Source organism: Tachypleus tridentatus, chromosome 9, assembly GCF_004210375.1.
Source record: "Tachypleus tridentatus isolate NWPU-2018 chromosome 9, ASM421037v1, whole genome shotgun sequence".
Lineage (NCBI taxonomy): Eukaryota > Metazoa > Arthropoda > Merostomata > Xiphosura > Limulidae > Tachypleus > Tachypleus tridentatus.
Window position 1 is genome coordinate 82,327,790 of NC_134833.1, and position 18,236 is coordinate 82,346,025.

An 18,236-nucleotide genomic window follows, 5' to 3' on the forward strand; every position below is an offset into this window, starting at 1 on the left:
AATAATATTAACTAATTACCATGTATGACAGTAGTTGTACTGAAAGCTAGTAAACCATATACATGCTCAATCCAATATAAAATTCCACCAAATACTCATAACTAGTTAAAACTGTTAATCATTCAGAGAATTTATCAAGAATAAATCAACTGCAATCAAATGAGAATAGTCTGACAGCTGTTGAGAGCTTTTGAATTTTCAAAGTCCATCTGACATATCAAAGAATAACTTAATGCCACATTAAAATCTATACAGACTCTCTCTGTAAGCACTTGGTTACTTTAATTGGACTTGCAACCACTAAGTAACACAGAAATATACGTTATAAATTTCAATGTAGTAAGTGTCAACAAATTTGGCAAGTTTTTAGTAAATATAACAAGTACTTTGTACAAATTTTTTTAATTAAAAATATTTCACAAAACAGCTTTAAAATATTTATATTTTGTAAAAGTATTAATATGGAAAAAATATGTTTTATGAGTACCTGCTCCACCAAACTTTTGGATTATGGAGGTCCTGGTTCTGGTTTAACCTTTCTAAAACAGCATGAACATCTATCATGCAATCATCATCAGTTTTCAGTACAAAGGAAAAACTCTGGGTCTTGTTAAGCCTAACCAAAAACATAATAATAAACATGCATAAAATCAACAACTTCCAAAAGATCAGAAAACTCTACTGACCATTTCAATAATCTCAAAGTATTTTTCATACTTGGAATATTAAAAACTAAGTTTAAAAACATATACTTTAATTATGTTTGTCCCTTAACTATTCCATTTCTTTTCATGAAAACAAATGCGCTATCTTTTAAACTTACAAATATTGTTTCTTATGAGCATTACTGCATCACAGCTGTATCAAATACATATTAACATCTGCAACGAAATTTCAACATATAACTTGCATTATTACAATTTCAAAAACTTTTCTACTACATTTTTCATACATTTTGAATGATAACATAAACATCTTATTCATAGCACTTCTTCTTCAGTGGTTTCATTTTAAGGTAATCCGATCTACTTAGTGACAAGTTTATTATGTTTCAAATGAATTTCCAAATTGGACAAAATTCAATCTGAAGCATCCCATAATTTTGTAGAAACTTTTAAAAAAATTCAAAAGAATAACTCCAGATATAAAATCCTGTGGGAATACTGAAGTAAAAGCTAACATTTACCTCACACATTTTATATTACTGTCACAGCACACAAAGCTTCTGTAAAAACAATGTTTCTACTCATGATGTATGCAATTAAGCAAATATCTTTATTTTTCTAATGTAACTTATTTTTATAATTGTTGATCTAAAGTATGAATGCTCAGTACACATTAGAAGCACATACGTATAGTAATTATTCATGTCAAAAGTAGCTTTATATGGTGAAATTAAGTAAAATACAAGAAATAAATATTAGTTTTTTCTTAATAGTTCTTTGTATGTACCACAGTGGAGTAAGATTCAATTACTAATTAATAAGTAGTTATTAACTACTTGTAAGTAAATTCCTTGAAGAAGAAACAAAAGCAATTTAAAGTTAAGTTTTACTTACCTGTTTATAAGAATAAAAATATCTAGGAAGTTTAATTAAAGAGCTATTTTGCTGATTGTTGTTTTTCAACTCAATAATACTTATTAAAATCACAGAAACATTACTTCATTCCAAAGAGTTAAAATGAAGGTAGTAAAACACTTATTACTTGATTTGTAAATGTTTGGTTAAATTAAAAATGTCTACATGATTCAGGTGTTTACATTACATAATCTGACAACTTACAGAGTTAAGTTTCCAAATCAAGGATTAGCGTTATATTGTCACAAACTTTGTCATGTTTCTAAATGAATATTAACAGTGCTACAGTGAATCAACACGAACATTCATCTTTTAATTTTACTGTATGTGTATGTTTGTATAATCCTTGAAGAACAGTAACCTACCATTGAAATAATTTGATAACTTTTTGAGGAAGGTTTCTGTACACGTCAACTGTGTCTATTAATATCATATCGTTCCACTTCTCTACTTCTTTGTTCAACTTCCTTTTTGTGTTGTTTATTATTTCTATCCATTCTTCTGACCTGCTGGCTTGTTCACTGTGATACTTCTCTAACTTTGCGATATCTTTAACAAATTAATCATCACATACAGTAAACAATGATGGAAGTGTAAATTGTTTTTTTCATTATTGATTTTTACTGAATGTTAAAAATATATAATTAATAATAAACTTGCACATACAAAAACTGTAATTGAAACTCTTTGAAGCATTATTTATATACACACTTCAAGAATATTTTAACTTACATTGTTGTTTCTATTTTGATATATATAGTTTTCAAACATATTAGTGCAAGAAAAAGGCTTAGAACTTTCTTAAACAGCCTGTAGACACAAGCAAATTAGACCTATTATTTGTTTCCATCAATATTATCTCTAGAAGAAAAACAAAAAAATGAGAACTAATTGAGCCAGATTTTTAATATAAAGGGTTAATTGCACATTATATGAAATACAAACCACTACAGCTGTGGTCCAAAGGAGTCAGACATAATACTGATACTCTGAAAGACATAAGTAGACATAATACTGATACACTGGAAGACATAAGTAGATATAATACTGATACACTGGAAGACATAAGTATATTTGATTTACATTGATTCCCCACCATTTAACAGATCAATACTTCTATGGATAAACTTGAGGCTGGAAGAACATACATGATAAGCCTTTTCAAGAAAAGATAAAAGTACAGCAAAATCTTGTGTGGTGTAAAGCCAAAGAGCATTCCAAACAAGGCAGTCTGCATTCAATGTTTTTCAGTGAAATGAAAAAAACACCTACAAAATTCAGTATTTAAGACACCAGCAGGTTCCAAAACCATATTACTAGCTAATCTACATGAACACTTTCATCCACAAAGTGAAAGCTTTGGTCATGAATGAAATGGAAGTTATAATTTTCCTAAATGAAAATGTATTTCCAATACTTCTCTCTATTTTAATTTTTTTTAATGTATGCCACAAGCCTTCAACTCTCTTTCTGTTGGAATTCAAAGTTCCAACACATTTCTCATGTAAATCACTATGCATTACCTCTCCACTAATAAGAGAGTACTACTATCATAAGACACATGTGATTCCCTCAATGCACCACTACTGAATTATTACTCCAAAGCTTGGCAAAACACACGAGCACTGGAAGTTAATGGGGAAGAAGGGAATCTCTTGTCAGAAATACATTTAAATTTAGGAAAATTATAACCTCTAATATGGTTTTCTCCCTCTGCTCACAATATTATCTGGAATCCCACACTGAATTGGAGGAAAGACCTTTGTGAGGGAAGCCCAGGCATATCCCCCAAGAGACATCCAAAGGGCACCCCTTAATTAAAAGGAACAGATCAGAAGATCTGAGGAGGGACATCACACCACATTTGAACCAGGAATCTCTTTTGACATAAAAACAGATAAGGTCAGGAGGACCAAACATGTTGGGACAAGAACAAAAAACATCCATGAAGGAGATTATGGGGCAACAAACAGACATAAAACAAGTAGAATCACTCAGTTTCACTCTGAAAGGTGGATAAGAGATGATGTGCCCCAAGGCATATAGTGGCTAAGGTGCAATGGACTGTACTCAGCAAGTTAACTACATCCAAACCTCATTGGTATCCAGCATTCAGCCATCATGTGTGTATGTTGCTGGATGCCAGGGATCTGGGAATCTGTCATTTAAAATCCAAATGACGTCCATCCCATGCACTTGACTCCTATGGCCATGAACAAGCTTAAAATAATCAAGGTGGTCAACAACCTCATAACAATCATTTTCAAGCTTTTAATGTATTATTTTTCCTAAATTTCAAGAAGTAGAAACATGCCATGAAGACATTCTGTACAATACACAGAAAAGTAATAGAAAGAGAAAGATGGACAACTTGAAACTTTTGTGAGGACTTATGCAGTTGGTTTACTTGATATCCAAAACCTCACTTGCTGGTTACTGATATCCATGTGAGAGTAGGAGGAGGGCACCCAATTAGAGGAGTGAACTGCATTTGGATGACTCAACTCTGGGATAATCCCCCATCCAGAAGATCTTGTAATTATTTTTACACCAGTAGAACACCAACAACAACTTTGAATTGAATGGTTATAGCCATCTTTGTGAACCCATCCAACAGGTTATTTCCATGGTCAACTACCCCAGTGGCTTGGAAACTGGTAAGTGATCAGAACTCTCATTCTCCACTGGAAAAAGGGGAGGGTACAATTGGGAATCCGGAGGTGATTTAGTTGATGTGAGGAAATGTGAAAGATATTACACCAGGGAAGAGACAAAGAGGAATAAGCCACTTGGATCAAACATCAAATCCAAGTGTTTAGGCTAACCAGAGAAAGAGCACAGGAAGAGAAAGGATGTGAAAGTTCCTGGAAGGAGGCCAAGCAAGCAATATAACAATGGAGGAGACAGAGGAGTCTATATAGATCAGAAGAAGGTAGAAATGAGAAATTGGGGACAGGCAAATAGGAGAAAGGAGACTTGAACATCATAAGCCACAGAGGCTGTAGGAAGGAAAGTATGACAGATAAAGGATGAGGGAGAAGGACCTAGTAACATTGAGGACAAAATTATTTGACCTATGATGATTGCAGGCTGGGAGGAGGAAGAAATATGTCATAAAAGAGAGACAAAATAGGGAACACATACACAGTGGTGCAAGTGAAAGTGATGTGAGGAAAGAAAGGACAATGATGAAGCTCCAGACCAGGAGCAACAGACACTTTTGTAGCTGACAGATCCAGAAAAAACAAATCAACATGAAAATGACAGGAGAAGCAAGGACCATGCAAATATGGGAAAAACACCTGAAATCAAAGAGACTGAAGAACTCTCCCAAACAGTCACATTAAGATACTTGGCGATTCAGGCAACCACTGGGTGAAAAGTCCAGAAATATTGCATAAATGCTCAAGAGAAACAAATTCCCCACTTACATAGATAGGTGGCTAAGGGAAGGTGAATTGATCAGGTTAAATGTGAAACTACTCTGTGAAAGAAACCTGAAAATCTTGCCAAGAACCTGGCAAAAGCTAGGTGGGAAGATGGAGGATGAACAGCAACGGATGGAGCATTGGGTTGATGAACACGGTTAGGATGGAAAGGAAGAGGAAGGTGAGGAACCGCTTGCAATTGGAAGAACTGAGAGAAGAAAAGTTCAGCAGACCAGGGAGAAGCAACAAGAGCAGGAATGGCAAACCTTTTTGAAAGTGTGTGCCCAAATTTGGAATAATCTTCTAAACAACTCTCTTGCATGTCCATTGTAATTTTTAGCATAGATTATCAATTATTATTATTATTCTGAATTAATTTAAATAAAACAATTTTAGAAGATACATGTTATTAAGATCCATAGTAATTCACAAGAAATAAAATTAATAAATCAGTTACAATAATAATGGACTTTTTAAAGAAAAATGAAGGAGTCCTCTTGCTCATTTGTGCCCGGCATGGCCGGGCGTGTTAGGCGTGCGACTTGTAATCTGAGGGTCGCGGGTTCGCATCCCAGTCGCGCTAAACATGCTAGCCCTTTCAGCTGTGGGGGCATTATAATGTGACAGTCAATCCCACTATTCGTTGGTACAAGAGTAGTCCAAGAGTTGGCGGTGGGTGGTGATGACTAGCTGCCTTCCCTCTAGTCTTACACTGCAAAATTGGGGACAGCTCAGGTTTCTCCACCTGGTTGGGGATTGTGCAGTAGGCTAACAATCTGCTCACTTAAAAAACCAGCCTGTTAATGAATCTGCAAGCGATTGCGGCCCAATGTTCCTTCATGGAATTGAGTGGCATTAATAATAATAATAATAACCTTGCTCATTTAAGTTTATTTATTGTTTTATTATTAACAGAAAGCATTTTAATCAGTGATGTTGAGAAAACCCACTTGTAGAGAAATATATATGCAAAAACGGCTCGTTTGGGTTGAGAAAATATTTTACATAGAAGAGCGAACCTGACGATGACCGAATAGGTCGAAATGTTGTTCGCTCTTCTATGTAAAATATTTTCTCAACCCAAAAAGAAAGCATTTTGTGAAATGATGAGCTTTGGCTCATATTATGTAACATAAAAATAAAAAAACCATGGAAAGGAAAATAAGCATATTTTACTCTTATTGAGGCTTTTGTTGCTGCATAAACGATGAGATATATTTTATATCAGACTTGTACTTGGTTGTTTTGAGAGCTATGTAAGCATCACTAGTTTCATCAGCAAGTCTATTCCTATAATTACATTATAAAAAGTTCATCACTAAAAATAATGACTCTCATAAGTATGTTGATGAAAATACTGTTAATAATGTCATTGTGACATTTTTCAAACAGTCAAAAATTTCAAAACCTCATTTTCTGCAATATTCTGTGTTATTCTAGTCACTAACCAATTTCTTTCATACTTTAAAATTTTGCAGTTTCTTCAAATAACCTGAACTTATTAAATCTCAAAGAAAATTTTTCAAAAGTTGAAAATTGCATTTGCAAGTTTTTAAAGTATTATTTTTCCTAAATTTCAAGATCTGTCATGTGTTTTTTTAAGTTTGGGAAATATTTAAAAGTGCCACTGTAAACATAACATTTAAACATTTTCTGTCTGATTTCAAAAGGTTTTATGTTATTAAATATAGCATCAAATGTTTTTTTTCAAATCCCTGCAATTTGGTGTTCAAGTTATTTAAATGTGAGGAAAAATCTGTAAAGAACATCAGTCTACAAATCCACACAACATTAGATAATTCTTGACAAGAAAATGTTTCATTTGTCAAAAACAGATGAATTTCATCCAAACACTCAACACGTCATTTAAGGAAAGAACCTCTACTTAGCCAACAAACATTGTCATACATAAGTAGTCCTGTCTACACCAAATTCACCTCTCTCAGTAACATCTGAAATTGTCTTTTTTTCGAAGCATGCAGAGAAATAAAATTAACTACCTTAGTTACAATTACCATCACTTTTTCAAGCTTCTTAATGTACTAAATACTTTTTTCTTTTTCTGGAAAACCTTCAAAAAGGAAAGGAGCACATTCCAGCCATGATTCTTTAATATACTCCTCATCACTAAGAAATTTTCCATGTTGAGCAATAATCTTTGAAATCTCAAAACTAGCAGCAACTAAGTTGGAACTGCCTGAAACAAATTTCATCAAAATATTTGACTTCATGTTATTGTTGCTGACTTCTCAAGAAATGTGTTATTTTTGTTCTTGCTCATTTTTTTCACAAAACCATATATGAACAGTTTCACAATGCTGCTTTACAAAGGAAGTGCTGCATACCACTGTTTCAGAACATGAGGTGCATAATACATTATCACCCTTTTTGATCATAACAAATCTATCTTTCAGTCCATGATATTTGAAAATTTCTGCTAATGCTCCTTCCATTTGAATGCTTTTGTTTCATTGTTGGTTGAGCTGACATTCTGAAAAGCTAAAAAGGGTAAATACAATTTAAAAATATTTCACCAGTTACCTTTAATACCATAATATAACAGCAGGTGAAATTGTATGTCATTGATGTAAAAATAAATCTATAATTCACTAACTGATCAAAAATAAAAGCATGCCACACCAAATAACATAATTTTAACAATATAATTCATATAGTTATTGTGGAAAAATAAATGCATATTTACCTTTATTATCTCTAAAGATCCAGTATTCACACACAAAAAAAACATAAATAGAGCAAAGCCAATACCAACATTTTACTTCTATTTTTACTGAAATACTAATGTGTATACTGGGTCTGTGAAGAACTCAAACTGTGTCATCCAACATCACATTTTCCTGCAACTGCAAAGCTAGCACTAAGAGGGTATGAGACATCTCATGTGTACCTTTCTTGCTGATCCTGAGTTGGAAAAATATTAGTTGCTGCTATATTTGTCAATAATGATACTCAGTATATATATATATATATATTTATTAATTATGGGTTAGCATTATGGTTTAAAGAATCAAGAGGCAACCATTGCATGCCAGGTGCCAGCAAAATTTTTCACATGCCATAGGTTTGCCATCACTGAACTAGAATGACCTTACATGGAGTAGCATGTATGAAGGAGTGTACCCAAAGAAATAACTGGATGGGAGGGTAAACATAAAAGAACAGATGTGACCAATCATGACCAAAGGCATCACCAGTCGAGGCTGAAGGATGGGAAACCAAAACCAAGGTAATTGGGATTAAGGGTAGTGGTAAAGGTATCAATTAAGGGTATACCCAGATGTAGACAGAGCCACTGAAAAATGGCAGGATGCAGCAGTCACATCTGGGATAAAAGAGATCTTGACAGGAAAGACAAATGCACAAGAGAGGGAAAGCACCTGTGACATGACACACCATCAAAAGAAACTGATGTGTGTGTGGGTCCAAGAAAGATTAATATTGCCAAAACACAGATAATGGGACCTTGTGTTCCCCTGGGTGATCGATAGGAGCCACCCAGTAGAAATGTTAAAATGGATCATAAACTGGCAAGAGAAAACAAATGATCCAAAGGCTGATGCACAGCGAGAAGATCCACTAATTATGAAGGGCCAACTCACGCAAATGCATAAGAGTCCTATCAGTGGGTATGACAAGTTTCATAGATGACCACCACCCAAAAAGCTATAAAACCTCACCAGTAGGAAGTAAAGGATCAGACAGGGCAGTCCAAATGAAGAAACATGTTCAAATTTTGGTGTTTGGCAAAAATATAAGATCATAGCAAAATAGTAGGTAAATTTTATAGCAACATAAGGTGTAAAAAATTTATTAAAAATATGATTAGCATTGATATGTTTTATCATGCATGTTGATGTAATAAAAATATTAATGCAATCTAGATATATTCACTGGGTGGTAATGTCAAGTAATATTTTGCTAAACAGTTAGGGATATTTTTCAAAAGTAATCTCTAATTGTTAGCAACCCTAATTTTTAAATGCTAGTTAAAACCTGTAAAAACAATATTTATGGTAAAAATTTCATCTTCAGAATGTTGGAAAAAAAAAGTTTATACTTCTATGTCTGACTGAACTTTAGTTACTTTCCAGGAGGATATCTAACAAATACTTGTATTTAGTGTTAAAGCTACTGAAAAATACAAACATTTGCATAGCTTATAAAATAAAACTTTATATCAAATTCAACCTTAATATGTAAATTGTTTTATCCAAAGTACCAAAAAACTCACCATGAACTCTGAAAATAAAACTAGCTGCAACAGCATGTTCTTCTGAAAGACTCAATGATCCATAAATCTAAAAATATGATATTTATGTACAGAATAAGAATGGTGTTTTCATCAACTTTAAAGAACTGAGATAATTTAAGAAAAAAAAAGTTAACATTTTTCTTACATTGAAAATATATTTCTGATAGGTACTTACCTCCTTTTACACAAAGCTATCTTGAACCTTTTCTGCCCTCTAAGCATTGCTGAAAAACATTTTTGTGATCAGCTCACCAGTCTTCATACCCCATCAATTTTGTGCCATTTATAAACATGTACATATCATGTGACTACTCTCCACCAATAGTATTGTACCACCTATATTGGAACAACTAGCTCTGTCTACTGTTTTCCTCTCAATCCTCACCTTCAAGAATTGACATATTCTAAAATAAAAACACCTGCTGTGGAAGGAAAGGTGGGAAGTGTGTGAGTAAGATGAGGTAAGTAATAATTACAAATACATTTTCAGTGTCTTAAAAATTATAACTTCCAGTACAATCCTACCTTCATTCACACAAAACTGGAATTCCCATTGCAAAGTGGAGGGGCTGGTTTAGATGCACAACATAGACACCAAATAGATGTTGACTGCTCAGAATGTGCAGAAGAACTCAGAGACAAACTAGGCACACATGGGGCACCACACTACTTCTGAAACAGGTATGCTCCTTGCTCTGGAAGTACAAAATGAAACTTACACACATACAACCTTAACCAAACAGATGATATTTCATAACTTGTCTTCAGCATTATAAGGATGTGCACAAATGGAATTCATTCTGAAAGGTGCAATCCATAGTAAAATATAAACAGAATTAACAAAGTATATACACAACCTCAACAGGACATACGAGGTTCATAACTCGTCCCTAGAATTAGGAGAGTGTACACAACTGATATTAATTCTGAAAGATGGAATGCCTAATAAAACATAATCAGAAGTAACTATATACATATATATCCTTTACCAGCCAGATGAGGTTTACAACTTGTCCTCAGAATTAGAATGTTCTAGATCAAAAAATAAATACGTTGTAACATAATGTAGCATAAACACAAAAGCTAAGGCATGTGGACCATCTTATATAGATTCAGTAAACTCTACCGTAAATCAACAAAGTTTCATATGTCAGGCAACTGGAATTATAAGGAAACCATTAGCTTCTGTTTTAAACCAGACAAACCCCCAAAACAACTGTAGGAACTACAAGTACAACAAATCAAACCTGGCAATATAGTGTTGAGGCATTGCTTTAACTCAGCCATAGGAAAAGGATAATATCTGTAAACAGTGTTACAAGCAGAAATCATAACTCATTCCACTGTAGAGAAGAGGTACCCTACATCTGGAACTATTAGCATGACATGAAACACATGGTTAACTGTAGGAACAGTGTACATATGTACTATGGCCAGCATTACAAGGCAAACAAAATCCCCATAACTCAACAGTAAAAGCAGGTAAAGAAAACTCTTGCAACTGGAATTAACAAGTAAAGAGGCCTGTACTACACATAACTGAAGGAACAAGATGGTGTCATTATATATGTAAAAGTGGCTGGTTTGGGTTGAAAAAAGTTTTATTTAGAGGAGCAAACATTTGGTCATCATCAGGTTCACAAAGAAAGAAAGAGGTAACTGAACAATAGTTGACCACGTGTTTGAAGGGGGTTGTGTAACTGAGTGTAGGAATGTAGAAGGCATGCTTAGATGTTTGATTATATTTATCAATATAGGTATAAAGGTGTTCTTTTGTATTGGTTTATTTTGGGCTTAAGTTGTTGTATGAGCAAGGTTTTTTAATTTTGCATTTGTTTCTTTATTTAGTATTTGGGTGTTTTCTATGGTTATGTTGTGTTTAGTTGATATGCAGTGTTCGAAAACATGTGAAGATGACTTTTTGTGTTCTTTGAATCTGGTTTCCATTTTTCTACTTGTTTCTCCAATATAGAAGTTGTGGCAGTTATCACATTGTATTTAATAAATAATGTTGGTGTAGTGTTTGGCAGTGTAGTTTTTACATAGTATAGACCTTAGTTTTGTGCCTGGTTTTTGAATAAATTTGGTATTAACTGGAATGTCATAATTTGTTACTAGTTTTGCCAAATGTTGGTTATTTTTCTGCTGATGTTGAGAATATATGGTATGCAGCAGTATATGGTTTCATGATTTTTTAATTCATGGGATATATTTACTTTTGTTAGTTGATTTTGCTTTTTGTCTAGGTGTGTGCATATAATGTTTTCTATGGTTTGTGGAGGAAACTTATTGGTGTTGATTAAGTATTGTTTTATTTTGTCTAATTCATCGTTAATTTTATCTGGTGAGCATAGTTTTATGACTATGTTTATTTGGTTTCTTAGCATGTTGAGTTTTTGTTTTGTTTCATGTGCTGAGTCCCAAGGAATGTATAGTCCAGTATGGGTGATTTTTCAGTGGATTTCTGTTTTAACTTGTGTATCGGTTCTTGTAATTTTGAGGTTAAGAAATGATATTTGATTGCTTTCTTCCTGTTCACATGTGAAGTTAATGTTGTGATGTATAGAGTTAATGTGATTGAAAAAAATGTGTGTGTTCTGTAGATATGAATCCCACAATCATGTTGTCTACATATTTGTACCAGTATAGTGGTGGATGTAATGCTGTGTTAATTGCTTGTGTTTCAATTAACATATTTCAATTATATAACATTATATAATATAGTTATTAACTCTTTAAACAAAGTGAGTGAGGGTGATTAATAAATATATCCAACATCTAAGCATGCCCTATACATTCCTACACTCAATTACACAACCCCCTTCAAACATGTGGTCAGCTATTGGTCAGTTACCTCTTTCTTTCTTTGTGAACCTGACAATGACCAAAAAAGGTGGAAACATTGTTTGCTCCTCTAAATAAAAATTTTTCTCAACCCAAACCAGCCATTTTACATATATATTTTTCTATACAAGTGGGTTTTCTCGTCATCACTGAAGATGGTGTCATTGTGAATCCAATATTACAAGGAAGATCCAGGTTCCATTTGCTGTTTTATTTTTATATTTATTGCTGTTCATTTGGGTAAAAGCATCTAGAGAAAATGAATGGAGGGAAACAAGCTTTACTCACTTGTCACAAAGTGGATAATCATAAGAATGAATTGGAAAGTAAGTTTTTAAACTCATTCAAGAGGAAACCTCCATGACCCATCATTTCAGTTACTAGAAACAGAGAAGTGGTAAGGACTCTCATACTCCACTGGAAGTAAAAGGGGAGGAGTAAACAATGCTGGGAAGCTCTGAAGAACGTCAAACCAGAGACACTGTAATGGGTATCCACAATTCCCTTATTTGAAAAACAGACTGACACCAATTCATTCAATCAAATGGTCAGCAAGGATGGGAAGAAATCCCCTTCTGCTTTACTCATGCAGCAGGTGAGTCATGGTCCACTACTGTGTGAAAATTATTGATATCTAGCATATAACATATGTATTACTGAATATGCCACCAATGATCTTATGGAAACACCCAACCTCTACATTGAAAAATATAGTGCAATCAATAAATACAGTAGATTTGATATAAAGTATACCTAGATAAAACTCACTACAGAGTGAGACTGTATTATCAGTGGTTAAAGCTCTATTGTACAAACAAAAGAGAAATGAAGTGATAAGATCTAGCCAAAAGGCTATATTTGTTACACAGTACCTTAAGGACTGAACCTTACAAAGAAGCTCATTATGATTCCAAATGAGAGTTCAGGTGTGAAATGGAAAATAAAAAAAGTGGATGTAAAAGCCAAGCCACTTTTACTGGCACCTCAGGTTTGAAGAAGAAAGGACCAATCAGTACAAAGGATTTTATTTAGGAAGAATGATAAAGGATGAAAGTGACAATAATGGCAGCTGAATGATGATGGGAAGGAGAAGAAGGAAATAAGGCAGAGAGGTAGATGGAACATGACGACAAAGATTGAAATGGAGGATAAGCAAGAACATAAAAGACACCACTGAGATCCCAATAGGCAATTAAAATCAACAGGAAAGGATGTAAAGGGCAGAGGAAGATAAAACCAGATGAATCGTAAAGAAACTGAAATTGGTCAACAAAGCTAAACACAGTCAGAGTAGACAAACGTTTGTCAAATGATTGGGTGAAGAATAAGAAAAGATGTGGAACGGATGGGTGAGAAGAAAAGAAACCATGGCGAAAAGATTATGGTTGGAAGGTATACTATTGTATGTAGTAAATGGACATGAAAGAGGGTCTCATGGATAGGAAAAGGAAGGATACAACATGTGAAGTCAATCCCTAGGCTAAGACAATGAACCTAGCAAAAGCTGTGCATAAAGACAGAGAGTGGTGACATCTGAAGAACAAAGGACCAATCTGTGAGGAGAATCTTGTCAGGAGAAGATAACTGGATCCACCAGAAGATTCAGAGAACCAGAAAAAAACAAACTAAGACAACAATGTTGTGGTTGTGACCCAATAGGAGAGGTTGGAAGTGGGACAAAGCTCAACAAACTGACAAAGTCTTGATAAAATTGATATGGAAAGAAGACTCCTTGATTTATCAGAGACCAGAACTCTCCCATGAGCCAAAGTAAGAAACCCAAATTTCTAAAGATGAGCTCATGAACAGATGTAAATCTTGGTGAAGTGAAGAAAGCAGTACCTATGCTTTGGCTGGTCTACATCTAATAACCAAGCCAGGATTCCAAGAAGTTCCACTGATCAAGGTGTGTCCACTAAGGGGAACTCATAACAGCTCAACCCTTGGAAAAAGAGAGTTTCCAAGAAAGCCCATATCTTCAGAGAGATAAAATATCTTGAGCTGCAAGAAAAGGTGAGAGATGTAGGAACTGCTTATTCCAAAACCAAAGATGAAAAAAAGACTGGCCCCAACTACAGCTGGAAAGAAGAAACTACCTAAATTAATGGAGAACTGAAAGGAGTTAAAAATGAAACTCCCCACTGTCATCAGGAATTCCACCCATGCTGTATCCTGTAGAAGCAGAGGGGTGTGGTCTCTGGACTTTGAATGGAGGAAGCAAGTAGAAGCCAATCAACCATAAAAGGAAAAGTTCAAAGAGTCAGTGAATGAAGATGTTGAACAAGAGTTTGTATCCTCCAACAAAACACTGAAAGAGCCAAGGTTAGAGTAAAAAATAACTACAGACAAGGTGGACATTGTAGAAAAGAACTGTGATTTGTAGGCTTTTAGTATCAGTAATGTAGAAAAAGGAGGCAAATTAAAGCAAAAATTTAAGTCCCAGACTGACTAAAATTAGGATAAGACATATAGCTGACAATGACAAAACAAAATTCTTCAAAGACAATTATATGTTATTACCATATTTCCCAACATTGAAGATACTATTTTTTCCCCAAAATAAGTCTCAATATCTCACCCTGCATTTTCCAGGTTACATTCCTCATATGCCCAAACCTGAGACTAGAGGAAGTGTTTTGATACTTGACAGTAATCCAAGCCCCTCTATACGACACAGAATGAAATGTATCAGTTATTTAGTATCAAACAACAAATAAATAAAAAAATAATCATAAATTACAAGACATGCAAAATGACAAAAATTACAGAGAAAACACTTTATAAAATCAATACATAACTCACAATTCCTCTAAATGAACCTAAATAATAGAGGGCATTTGAAGAAGTCCTACACTGATGAAAATTGGAACAAGAAAACAATTAACAATGACAAAAAAAAAAAAAAATTAGGTGTTACCAGTAGTAATGGCACATAACTTACAATTTAAACATACTTATTTAAATTACACATTAATAATGAACTAACAAACCCATGAAATTTGACAATTGTGCAAAGTACGTAATATTAATAAACATGCAAAATGATTAAATCTACCTGAAAACAAAGTAATAATCAATATATCTACAGTAACATAGATGAAAAAGGACACATAAGTATCGAATTTACCAAAGTCTGAGCACTGATGATGTGAAGACACATAATTCTCCCAAGTGTAAATAAGAGAAGAGTCATGTAAAGGATATCTGAGCCTAAATTATTATGGGCATATCAATACAGTGGGAACTGTACGTGTGGAACAGCTTACAGCAGATCCCTTGGGAGAACTGGAAGTAACAGTATGAAAGGAGAAGAGCCATTCTCCACCAAAGTGAATGATGTGGCAGAATGGTGACTGGTGGAAGATGCCAGTAAAAGAGAATCTAAACTCTCTTCTCATTGACAGTATTCTTACCCAGAAACATTGTCACATTGAAAAGAAGAAGAAAGTGCCAATCTAACATGCAAGTCTAGCTCCTTGCAAATTAAGGCATGCACCACCCCTGCAAATAAAGTCACAAATTCATCTTATGATCTCTTGTAATTTGACAAGAAATAAATGAAAAAAAAAACAAAAACTGTTGGAACAAATGAATGCAAATACAGTAAAACAAAACTGTTGAAGAAAATTAAAATGACAAAGAAGCACATTTGTAAAAAAGTACCCACAAACAAAAAAAAAACACCTATACACATTGCAGTCCTGATCAAGAAAGTGAGGGCACAATACAAATGCATGATGTTTACATGTTCAAAAATAGCAAGAAATTGATGGGTTATAAACACTGATGCACTGATCATGAAAACATGTTTTAGCAATGCTTAAAGGGCAGAAACAGTTCAAGCTAGCAGGATGGGTGTGAGAAATAGGGCTGTATCAGAAAAAAGTATTAAGTGATCTACAACTCATACTTAGGTACGTACATGTGGTTAGCAGTAGATCTACAGACTAAAACTGTAGCTGTTTAATACAAATCAATGCAGTGGCTATTTTAATAAAAGTAATCTCTCTTATTATCAGTGATATCATATTCACTAAGCAAAGCATTTTGTAGTCCTTGTAATACCACTAGAAAGTGATTGCTTTTGGGAAGGGTATATAATACTCCTTTCGGACACAAGTATTTGTACATTCAGATCTTAAAGATACATTCTGCTTGAGAATTCAAAATTTCCAAAATATGTATACCCCTCATATCTGATGGCATTAGAAAACAAATGAATATGGATTAATCTGTATCACCAGAACCACCTACAAAAGAAAACTGCAATAAGCCATATTCCAGCAACATAAGTATTCACAAACAAAAAGTAAATGGCAAGAATTGTACATGTATTCCAGGCATCTGTATGCAGTATCACCATGGAGAATCTCCAACTAAACAAAAAATATCACTGAGAGAATGACTAACTGTAGACAACTGTGGGAACAGTAAACAGCCACAGCAAAATGGTAGTAAATGGTGCTACTTTACAAAGTGTATATGCACTTTGATAACTGTAGCAAGTCTCATGCTGTTTCTATAAGCCAAAAGATAAAGAAATTACCAAAGGTAATTCACATCATTCCATGAAACATTATCATCACTGCACGCTGAATTAGAGGGAGAACAGAAAATTAGATATAAAGGTCAAAGTGAGCTGTACTTGCTATCAGACCCTAATTGACTATTTATTGAAGAATATTCAAAAGCAAGTGTCTAATGAATTCCTTCTCTGCAATTATATTTCTGGATATTGGCAAGAGTGTACTTGAGTATATACCGTTAATGTAGGGTTTGGTATGTTTCCATAAAGAATAGTATAGTGAAAGATTTTAAGTATTGGTTTTGTGATTAAAATTCAACTAATAATATTTAGTATCACAACTGTCAGTAAACAGTAGTTATTTCTGAAAATTCAAAGTTACTTTTAGAACAAAGTTAATATCTTTATATTGAACACTCAGCATGTTTAAAAATGTACAAAAAAAAGAATGGTGCACTTACTAAATACATAAGGGGCTTAAAAATCACAATCAAAAACTTATTTTTAAGGGTTTCTGCAAAATCACAAAACTGTTTGTGAATGTAACAGATATTGTATAATTTTTTCTTCAAATATTCTCACAAGAATAAGTTACTGAATCATTACATTGCATTACTGACAATATGTAGGAGCTTTTTCTGAGAAAAACACTGGTTTTACAACACACATTTAAAATAAAATTTGAAAAATTATAACAAAATAAAGTGTTAATTAGAATAACTATAGTACATCTTTATTTCTTGAAGGTTTACTTTTCTGTATACAGATACAACATATGAAAATAACATGTCAGATTACATTTCCGATTACCCAAAAAAGCCATCAGGGACATTAGAAGCTAAATTAAAGCTTTTATATTTTTATATACTGCTTCATTAGCACATTCCCAATGTATTTTGATATGCATTGTATATAGACATCTAATAACTGACATATATTTAGTTAATTCTTCAATAGAACAGAAAAGGAGAATCCAGGTTCTCAAGGTAAAATACCTATTGACTGTTTTAACTGTGTATGTATGCATGTACATACCTATATGTATATTGTATGTAGATTTGTTTGCTATTAAGCAAAAAGCTACACAGTGGACAATCTGTACTGTGCTCACCCACTACAGAATAGAAACCCAGCTTAGCATTATAAGCCTTCAGACTTAATGCTGAGCTACTGGGAAGCATGTATATAAAAGAGAGAGAAAGAGAAAGTTAACAATTGGCCTTTCTGCTTATTTATTTGAAATCACAAAAAACATCAATTTACTGGAATTTTTTCACCACATCAGTCAAGTAATTTTAATTGTTACGTTTGGTTATAACACCTGAACACACGTTTGTCACAAAGAACCCTTAGAGGCGATCTATGTGCATTTCCAAATACTTTAATATCCTAAATACCATAATTAAATTAGAAGTACTGAAAATACGTTTAATAAATAAATTGTAAATTAATATATAATAATATTCATTCCTGTAACAGAAAAATAGACATTGATTGACAACTGGTGCATAGGTGGTGTAGCAAATGAGTTCGTTAAGAGTTCCAAGCAGAAGCATGTTTAAAAACATCTTAGCCTGTTGATATGA

The 18,236-nt window shown here is 33.6% G+C and overlaps 1 protein-coding gene across 3 annotated transcripts in view; it reads right to left on the reverse strand.

Annotated features, from left to right (window-relative positions):
* Positions 1 to 18,236, reverse strand: part of LOC143225620 (UDP-GalNAc:beta-1,3-N-acetylgalactosaminyltransferase 2-like) — a 57,471-nt gene that overhangs the window by 16,525 nt on the left and 22,710 nt on the right. For all 3 annotated transcript variants that reach the window (XM_076455377.1, XM_076455378.1, XM_076455380.1), the window contains exons 7-9: positions 9,261 to 9,327; positions 1,946 to 2,129; positions 488 to 616 (exon numbers count right to left, since the gene is read on the reverse strand). In XM_076455377.1, coding sequence (XP_076311492.1) covers positions 488 to 616; positions 1,946 to 2,129; positions 9,261 to 9,327 — 380 coding nt within the window. The remainder of the gene's footprint in view (positions 1 to 487; positions 617 to 1,945; positions 2,130 to 9,260; positions 9,328 to 18,236) is intronic.